Source organism: Colobus angolensis, unplaced genomic scaffold (genome assembly GCF_000951035.1).
Source record: "Colobus angolensis palliatus isolate OR3802 unplaced genomic scaffold, Cang.pa_1.0 Scaffold170, whole genome shotgun sequence".
In the NCBI taxonomy this organism is placed as follows: domain Eukaryota; kingdom Metazoa; phylum Chordata; class Mammalia; order Primates; family Cercopithecidae; genus Colobus; species Colobus angolensis.
The window spans coordinates 2,685,104-2,694,421 of NW_012114822.1; the positions used below are offsets into that span (position 1 = coordinate 2,685,104).

The following is a 9,318-nucleotide window of genomic DNA, read 5'->3' on the forward strand; positions in this document are numbered from 1 at the left end:
TGAGACCCTCTCTCAAAACAAAAAACAATGGCTGAGCCCCTCTCCTCACAGAACTGAAGGGCCCTCGCTACCTTTCCTCTGGGGGTTCCAGGGTAAGACTGTGGTCCCTCTGGAGGCGGCCATGCTGCAGGCTAAGGAGGGGCGGGGAGGCACAACCCCCTCCCACTTTCTCCCAAGGCTCTGTCCTTGCCCGGAACGTGTCCACCCGGTCATGCCCGCCACGCACCAGCCCCGCGGTGGACTTGGAGGAGGAGGAGGAGGAGAGCTCTGTGGATGGCAAAGGGTAGGTGAGGGGTGAGTGGGCAGAGAGATACTGGGGGGCCCCAAGGCTGGGTCTCAGATCAGACATTCAGGACCAGATGCTTTGGTGCCCTCCCCGAGTAAGGCTGATGGGCAGACCCCTCCCCACCCCTGTGGCTGTCCTGACAACGGGAAGAGGCCACCCAGCCTGGGCCAGCCTCCAGGGCGCTTGGGATCCTGGCCCACACCAGACCAGGTACCGTTCGGTGTGACTCCCATGTTGGCCACCAGAGGGCGCACAGCCCCATTCGGGCCGGGCAGGGTTGAATCCACGCGGGTTACCTGTCACCTAGAGTGAGCGAAGGGCGGGGAAGCCACAGGCCCACTCGCCGCCCACGCCGGTGAGGGCCACCCGCACCTCCGGCCTCTGCCCTCCCCGCTTCCCTGCAGGGACCGGAAGAGCACAGGCCTGAAACTCTCCAAGAAGAAAGCAAGGAGGAGACACACGGATGTGAGGAGCATCCCCCGGGCGGCGCATGGGGGTTCCCGACAGCCTGCGCCCTTCCCTGAGCCTGGGCCTCCCTCCGGGACTGGGGTGGGGAGGTCTGCATCCCAGGCTGCAGAGGCCTGGGAGATCGCTGGGGTTCCCTTTCTTGCTGGGGTTCCCTTTCTTGCTGGGGTTCCCATCCCAGACCGGAGGGTGGGGAGGGGGGTGAGGAGAAGCTCACAGCTCCTCCCCGCCCCGCCCCGCCCCATTCTCTCAGGACCCGAGCAAGGAGTGCTTCACCCTGAAATTTGACCTGAATGTGGACATCGAGACGGAGATCGTCCCAGCCATGAAGAAGAAGTCGCTGGGGTAGGGCTTGGTGGGGCTCAGGATGGAAGTGGGACTGGGAGCAGGGGTGGCCCCATGTCGCAGGTTCCGGGTCTCTGCAGGTATGACCTGTGTGTCTGTGTGGTGGCCCGTAAGTGAGCACATCCCTGCGTGGGCAGACCCGTGCGGGTGTGCACGCCACTGTGAGGGAGTGTGGTGGGGTCCGTGTACTTGTGCGTTTTAATCATGTGTGCAGGAGCCAGGCCTGCGTGTGGGCAGGCGTGTGACAGGTCTGCCGTGGTGTGCAGATGCGCCTGTGTGAGGACCTCTGCGGGCAGGTGTCTGTGGACCTGCGTGTGATCCCACGCGGGCTTCCCTTTTCCGTTGGGAAGGTGGGGGCAGCTGGGGCTGTGGGTGGGGCAGGGGCTCGTGGGGGCAGGGCCCAAGCTGAAGGGACTGGCCGCCTTGTTCTAATGCACACGTCTCCTGTTCTGGGGGCAGGGAGGTGCTGCTGCCTGTATTTGAAAGGAAGGGCATCGCGCTGGGCAAAGTGGACATCTACCTGGACCAGTCCAACACACCCCTGTCCCTCTCCTTCGAGGCCTACAGGTTCGGGGGACACTATCTTCGTGTCAAAGGTGAGCAGCAGCCTGGGCCAAATGGGGCCGCTGGGCCAGGCGGAGCCTCCTGGATATGGTCACCTTCCAGGCTCAGGTTCCCATTGGCTGTGGGCCTGAGCAGCCTCATTACCATACAGGTGTCTCTGCTGGGTGCTGCTTGCTGGGGGGAGAGGCAGGGGGGGACAGGGGGGAGGGCTGGCAGGGCAGGGCTGTAGGGGGAGTGCAGGCAGGCCTTGGTGTGGATCCTCCGGGGAGAGAGGACTGGGGCCCCCTCCTCCACCAGACCTGGGTACTGAGGATCTCTCGTGGCCCCCACATGCGGCCCCAGCCAAGCCTGGAGATGAGGGCAAGGTGGAGCAGGGCGTGAAGGACTCCAAGTCCCTGAGTCTGCCGATCCTGCGGCCAGCTGGGACTGGGCCCCCCGCCCTGGAGCGCGTGGACCCCCAGAGCCGCCGGGAGAGCCTGGACATCTTGGTGAGGAGGGGGGTGTGTGTCAGGGGAGGGGGTGGGAAGGGGCCCAGGCTGGACCCACGGCCCCTCCTCAGAGGCAGTCACCCTGCGTCTTGGGGATTTAATTACCCCTTCTGGAAAATGGGGCTGGCTGTGAGAATAAGGGACCCTCTCTCTCTGGATCTAGCGCTAGGTGAGGGCTTGTATCTGAGACTCTTCTAGTGCCAGCGGGTCAGGGAACCTGTGTGTGCATGTGTGCGTGAGAGAGGTGCCCAGGGCTACAGACTGCCCAGAGCTGTGTTCCAAAGTGCATCTGAGTGTGTGTAACTCTGTGCTTCATGCTTGAAGCTGAGGGACTTGGGGCTGATAGTCTGGGCGTATCTGTGTCTGGACCTTCCAGTCTCCAGACGTGTCTGGGTCCCAGGAGAGGGGACACCCCAAGGTAGAGATGCAGAGACCCTCCTCCATCCCAGGCTGGCCTGAGGCCCTGGAAACCCGCCTTGGGGTGGGGCCATGGGGGCTGGCAGGGGGTCCCGGCCCTGACCACCCCTCCCTGGTCAGGCCCCTGGCCGCCGCCGGAAGAACATGTCGGAGTTCCTGGGGGAGGCGAGCATCCCTGGGCAGGAGCCCCCCACGCCCTCCAGCTGCTCTTTGCCCAGTGGCAGCAGTGGCAGCACCAGCAGCGGCGACAGCTGGAAGAACCGGGCGGCCAGTCGCTTCAGCGGCTTTTTCAGCTCGGGCCCCAGCAGCAGCACCTTTGGCCGGGTATGTGGCCCCATCTGCCCAGGGTCAGGCAGCTGGCTGGCCGTGACCGCTGACCCTGACCAGGGTATCCTTCCAGGAGGTAGACAAGATGGAGCAGCTGGAGGGCAAGCTGCACACCTACAGCCTCTTCGGGCTGCCTAGGCTGCCCCGGAGGCTGCGCTTCGACCATGACTCCTGGGAGGAGGAGGAGGATGATGAGGACGAGGATGAGGACAATGCCTGCCTGAGGCTGGAGGACAGCTGGCGGGAGCTCATTGATGGGCATGAGGTGAGTACGGGCCACAGTGCTGCTCCCTCCTTGTCCCGAAAGGAGGACAGCCCTTGGGAGGAGGATCCAGTGATGAGATGTTCCATGGGATGCCCCGAAGAGGCCACTGTTATTATTAGCCCACTTTGGAGACAGAGGCTGGATGAAAATGATGTGCTGCTTGGCTGTTTTAATGGCAGAGGAGGGCCCAGATCTTGGGTGTCTTGACTGTGATTATTCATGTGGTATCAAGGGTGACCCTGCTCCTCTTGGGACCTCTGTGTCCCCTTTGGGAAAATGAGAAAGCTGCGTGCAGTTTGCTTATCCTCCCTGGCCACCCTAAGGTGCTCCAGGCCTGCTTGTTGACCCGTCCTGCCCTCTCTGTAGAAGCTGACCCGGCGGCAGTGCCACCAGCAAGAGGCAGTGTGGGAGCTGCTGCACACGGAGGCCTCCTACATCAGGAAACTGCGGGTCATCACCAACGTGAGTAGGGGCTGCGCTGGTCCCCGTGTTCACCCTGCCCCCCTCTTTCTGGTCTCTTTCTGGCAGCCCTCAGCCGAGTCTGGGCCTTTGCAGAAGGAGCAGGTGCCTGGCAATGAGGTGGGGGCAGGAAAGTCAGACAAGGGCTGTGCCCAGGGAGGAGGTGGCTCCTAGAGGAACCTGGGAGGGGGCTTCAGGCAGGTTTGCCAGGTTCAACTGAATTAGCACAGGTGAGGCTTCATTCTTTCACTTTCGTTCAGTGGCTGTTTCCCAACACTTGCTGTGTGCTGGGTGCCTAGCAGCCCACACCCTGGATGGGCCGGAGTGAGACGGCAGTGTAGGGATTTCGGCTCAGGAAGGGGAGCACCTGCCCTGGGCTTGGAGCTTCCTGGAGGGAGGAAGCACCCTCAGAGGTGAAATATGGAGGCTGAGCCAGGGTGGAAGTGGAGAAGGGAATTCCAGGCGTGGCTGCAAGGCCAGTCTCCCTGGAGCTTCCCTCCAGGAGGGACCAGGGCAGCGTGACCCTGGGAGGGCTGTTGAAGGCTGGGTCTTTCCTCAGGTGCGAAGGCCAAAGGGTACAGCCTCCGTATCCCTGGCTGCTGTGGGGCCTCCTGGAAAGGGGAAGGGGAAGGAGTGGCTGGGGAACCTGAGGCCGGGTGGGGCCTTAGGGCTGAGACAACCTCCCGACCCCAGCCACACCATCCCCTGATCCCACAGCTGTTCCTGTGCTGCCTCCTGAACCTGCAAGAATCAGGGCTGCTGTGTGAGGTGCGCTGGGGTCCGGGGGCGGCGGCGGGTGAGGTACCGGGAAGGAGGGCGGGACCTGGACGTGGGGCGGGGCTAACCTGGCGGAGAGGCGTGGCCAACCGCACCTCCCGCGGCGCCCAGGTGGAGGCGGAGCGTCTGTTCAGCAACATCCCGGAGATCGCGCAGCTGCACCGCCGGCTGTGGGCCGGCGTGATGGCGCCGGTGCTGGAGAAGGCGCGGCGCACACGAGCGCTGCTGCAGCCCGGGGACTTCCTCAAAGGCTTCAAGATGGTACGGGCGGGGCCCGGCGCAGGCGGGGGCACTGAGGTAGGGCTGGGGCGCCGAAAAGGCTCCACGGCCCGATCCGGTCTGCCCAGCATCCCCAACCTCCCCCGGGCCCGTGACCGCACTTGACCTCCTGTGGCCAAGGGTGAGGAATTGCGAGGCGGTCGCCCGAGTTTGAGCCCTCACCTGGCCATCTACCCCTGCTCCCTGGCCGCGAGTGATCTCTTTGGCTGAGGCTCAGTTTCCTCATCTGGAAACAGGGATCATAAGCTTGCCCCCCCCTTGGGGTGGTCGCCCAAGTGCAGTAAGGAAGCGCTTGCGCAGCGCCTGGCGCGGGCCGGCCCACAGGGAGCGCGCAGTAACCGGCGCCGTGGTTGTTCTGCCCCGGGCCAGTTCGGCTCGCTCTTCAAGCCCTACATCCGCTACTGCATGGAGGAGGAGGGCTGCATGGAGTACATGCGCGGTCTGCTGCGCGACAACGACCTCTTCCGGGCCTACATCACGGTGAGAGCGTGCGCGCCGTGGGCGGGGGCGCAGGAGGACAGGACCCTGGGCGGGGCCGGGTGGGGCGGGGCCTACCCTGAACCCCGTCCCCACTCCCCTACCACAGTGGGCCGAGAAGCACCCACAGTGCCAGCGGCTGAAGCTGAGCGACATGCTGGCCAAACCCCACCAGCGGCTCACCAAGTACCCGCTGCTGCTCAAGTCGGTGCTGAGGAAGACCGAGGAGCCGCGCGCCAAGGAGGCCGTCGTCACCATGGTAACCCCGATGGCTGGCAGGGGTGGTCTCCCCTACACGGCTGTCTGCCCCATCATGACCCTGGGCCTGAAGCCCCCTCGCCTGCCCCTAGATCGATTCCGTGGAGCGCTTCATCCACCACGTGAATGCGTGCATGCGGCAGCGCCAGGAGCGGCAGCGGCTGGCGGCTGTGGTGAGCCGCATCGACGCCTACGAGGTGGTGGAAAGCAGCAGCGACGAAGTGGACAAGGTGGGCGTGTGTCTGCGGGGGTTGCCGGCTGGGAGAGAGGAAGGCCAAGCTGGCAGGCAGGGTCTGTGCTAGGCATCTCACTGAGGATGCCTAGCTGAGATGGGAGTCAGGCTCTGGCCTCCCCTACACTCATGCCCTCTGTCCCCAGCTCCTGAAGGAATTTCTGCACCTGGACTTGACAGCGCCCATCCCCGGCGCCTCCCCGGAGGAGACGCGGCAGCTGCTGCTGGAGGGGAGCCTAAAGATGAAGGAGGGGAAGGACAGTAAGGTGATTCCAGGGCCACCCCATCCCCATGCCCTGTCCTTCCTGGGGACCTTCTGGGCCCCAGTCACTGGTTCTAAGCTCCCCAGTCACTTGGGTGGTGACTCAAGAACCGGTGACTTTGTCATAGTGAATGACAGTTCTCTGTCTGCCATTCACAAATCCAGCAGCAGGGTCCTAGCCCTTGAAGGCACCAGTGGTACCCATTTGTCGGTGTCACGTGGGTTCCTGGTGGGAGGGCAGCCACATTCCACAAGTGGGCCAGGAACCCCAGAGCCTTGCTACTGTGCCGTGGCCCTTTCAGGCACGGGGCAGGCTGAGAGATTGCACATGGTGACTTCAAAGTCACCACTCTTCTTTTTAATGTAAACTTGTATTAAGTCATCCACATACATCTCAGTGAAAGAGAATCATCTTCCTCTTCATTTTAATTTTACTTGAAGGTTCATGCTGGGAGGAGTGTTTGACAAAAACCGAACGCTCCCAGGGAAGGCTGGGGCCACAGTCCCCGGCCCTGACCCTGCTGGCCTTTCTGCACTGCCCCCACCCCACACTGCAGATAGATGTGTACTGCTTCCTCTTCACGGATCTGCTGTTGGTGACTAAGGCAGTGAAGAAGGCAGAGAGGACCAGGGTCATCAGGCCACCCCTGCTAGTGGACAAGATTGTATGCCGGGAGCTACGGGACCCCGGTAAGGGGCCCTGGTCCCCTGTTCCTGGTCAGGGACTGTGATAGGCGAGGGCCATCGTCTCTGCTGACACTGACTTGGGCTTTCCCTAACCAGGGTCCTTCCTCCTTATCTACCTGAATGAGTTTCACAGTGCTGTAGGGGCCTACACATTCCAGGCCAGCGGCCAGGCCTTGTGCCGCGGCTGGGTGGACACCATTTACAACGCCCAGGTGAGCGCAGAGTAGTGAGTGGGTGGGCAGGGCAGATTAGGGAGCTGCTGGTCACAACCCATTCTGCCCCATGTACCCCAACACTGCCTGCAGAACCAGCTGCAACAGCTGCGCACACAGGAGCCCCCAGGCAGCCAGCAGCCCCTGCAGAGCCTGGAAGAGGAGGAGGATGAGCAGGAGGAGGAAGAGGAGGAGGAGGAGGAGGAGGAAGGCGAGGAGAGTGGCAATTCAGCTGCCAGCTCCCCCACCGTCATGCGGAAAAGCAGCGGCAGCCCCGACTCTCAGCACTGGTATGTCTGCTCATGACCACCCAGCACGTCAAACCAGGACGAGTACTCCAGCCCCGGACTCCTGCAGGCCCAGCCACGCTCCCTTCCTCCCAGTGGCTTCTTGTCATGAACACTGTGGGAGCGGGGCTCTGTCTCCCCCAGAGTCCAGGTGGGGTGGGCAGACACCTTTCCACGTGCTGCCAGCTCTGATCCATTCGTGGTAGCTGCCTGGGGTGCTGTGCTGAGGATCCTTAGGGCAGATCCAGCCTTGGCAGGGAAGAGCACTGGGCTCGCTACTGAGGTCTGTTGTGGGCACTGGAGCTGGAAGATCTGCCACACCTGCCACATGCTGCCATTTCTGAGCCTCTAGCCCCAGGAGGGCAGAGGGTATAAACCACTGTGCACTGCCCAGCCTGGGGCTGCCTCAGGTCATCTAGGTTTCATGGCCTGGGCTGACTCTGCTCCTGGCCCCACAGTGCCTCAGATGGCTCCACGGAGACCCTGGCCATGGTTGTGGTGGCGCCTGGGGAGACGCTGTCCTCCCCCGAGTTCGACGGCGGTCCTTTCAGCTCCCAGTCCGACGAGACCTCTCTCAGCACCATTGCCTCATCTGCCACGCCCACCAGTGAGCTGTTGCCCCTGGGTCCAGTGGACGGCCGCTCCTGCTCCATGGACTCTGCCTACGGCACCCTCTCCCCAGCCTCCTTACAAGACTTTGTGGCCCCAGGCCCTGTGGCAGAACTGGTGCCTCGGCCCCCAGATTCCCCACGAGCTCCTTCCCCTCCACCCTCGCCCCGTCTCCGCCGCCGCACCCCTGTCCAGCTGTTAACCTGCCCGCCCCAGCTGCTCAAGTCTAAGTCCGAGGCCAGCCTCCTCCAGCTGCTGGCAGGGGCTGGCACCCATGGAACATCCTCTGCCCCCAGCCGCAGCCTGTCAGAGCTCTGCCTGGCTGTCCCAGCCCCAGGTATTAGGACTCAGGGCTCCCCTCAGGAAGCTGGGCCCAGCTGGCATTGCCGGGGGGCCCCTAGCCCTGGCAGTGGTCCTAGGCTAGCTAGCTGCCTGGCCGGGGAGCCTGCAGGCTCCCACAGGAAGAGGTGTGGAGACCTGCCCTCGGGGGCCTCTCCCAGGGTCCAGCCTGAGCCCCCACCAGGAGTCTCCACCCAGCACAGGAAGCTGACCCTGGCCCAGCTCTACCGAATCAGGACCACCCTGCTGCTTAACTCCACGCTCACTGCCTCGTGAGTGGCCTGGCCTGGGGTAGGGCAAGTGGCTCAGGGCACTGGCATGGGGGCCCAGTCATTCCTGGGAGCATCGCATTTGGGGAGGGTGATGGTGGAGGGAGCCTGAACCCTGCCCAGTGTCTGGGTGCAGGGGGCTGTGGTGGGCAGTAGTGAAGGGGCCTGAGGAGTGCCTTGGGGAAGAGAGGGTGAGCAGAGCCACTCTGAATGGTGTCAGCCAAAGAAAGACTCCCTTCCCCACCCTGTAGGGAGGTCTGAGCAGAGGGAGGCCCCCAAGAGTGCCATTGACCAAGAGACAGTAGACAGCCTGCCTCATGGGGCGTGCCGGCACCTGCTTCAGTTGCTGCCTCCTGTGTGCATGAGCCGGATGCTGGGAAGGATCCCTGCCTACACCCGGGCCTGATTTGTGCTTTGCCAGACTGGATGGAGTGGAGGAGGCCCAGGCCACAGTACCACCTGACCTGCCCAGGCAGCCCCTCGTCACCTACACCCCGAAGTTAGCAGCTCAACTCGAATCCAGGGCTGGGCTCCCAGGCTGCCCATCCCACTTCTACCCTCACTGGCCTCCAGTGGGACTCGCTCCTGCCTCGCCCCCACCTTCCCAGTCCCACAGGCCACCCCTGGCTTGGGCTAGGTTCTGTCAAGTTACGTATTTATTGAGCTTTTGGTTCTTTTATAAAGACTTGTCTAGACTCCACTGGGACGAGTCCTTTGCTTTGGGGTCCAGTGACTCGGGGTACTTGAATTCAGGGTGGCCTCTTTGCGTTCCTGTGCCCCTGCACATGCCACGGATGGCCTATGGATAGAGCTTCCCGTGGGAAGCACCTGGGAAGTAACGGGGGGTGGGGTGCCACCAGACCAACATCCCCAGACTTCCCCATCTTCAGCCACCATCGGAACCTCTCCCCAGGTGCCCTCCTGGGATTCAGGGCTGAATCTGCCCAGTTCCCACACTCTTGGGAAGGTGGGTCCCCCATGGGGGTCCCTTCAGGTACTTTTTTTTTTTTTTTT

The 9,318-nt window shown here is 63.0% G+C and overlaps 1 protein-coding gene across 2 annotated transcripts in view; it reads left to right on the forward strand.

Annotated features, from left to right (window-relative positions):
• PLEKHG5 (pleckstrin homology domain containing, family G (with RhoGef domain) member 5) overlaps positions 1–8,377 on the forward strand; it is a 54,478-nt gene extending 46,101 nt beyond the window's left edge. For both annotated transcript variants that reach the window (XM_011938269.1, XM_011938270.1), the window contains 18 exons: positions 178–283; positions 691–751; positions 1,005–1,096; positions 1,556–1,690; positions 1,995–2,148; positions 2,686–2,889; positions 2,966–3,157; positions 3,524–3,619; positions 4,334–4,384; positions 4,505–4,654; positions 5,042–5,152; positions 5,259–5,408; positions 5,500–5,637; positions 5,786–5,905; positions 6,459–6,591; positions 6,685–6,800; positions 6,894–7,090; positions 7,546–8,377. In XM_011938269.1, coding sequence (XP_011793659.1) covers positions 178–283; positions 691–751; positions 1,005–1,096; positions 1,556–1,690; positions 1,995–2,148; positions 2,686–2,889; positions 2,966–3,157; positions 3,524–3,619; positions 4,334–4,384; positions 4,505–4,654; positions 5,042–5,152; positions 5,259–5,408; positions 5,500–5,637; positions 5,786–5,905; positions 6,459–6,591; positions 6,685–6,800; positions 6,894–7,090; positions 7,546–8,311 — 2,972 coding nt within the window. In that variant the 3' untranslated portion in view covers positions 8,312–8,377. The remainder of the gene's footprint in view (positions 1–177; positions 284–690; positions 752–1,004; positions 1,097–1,555; positions 1,691–1,994; positions 2,149–2,685; positions 2,890–2,965; positions 3,158–3,523; positions 3,620–4,333; positions 4,385–4,504; positions 4,655–5,041; positions 5,153–5,258; positions 5,409–5,499; positions 5,638–5,785; positions 5,906–6,458; positions 6,592–6,684; positions 6,801–6,893; positions 7,091–7,545) is intronic.
• Positions 8,378–9,318: the final 941 nt, after the last annotated feature.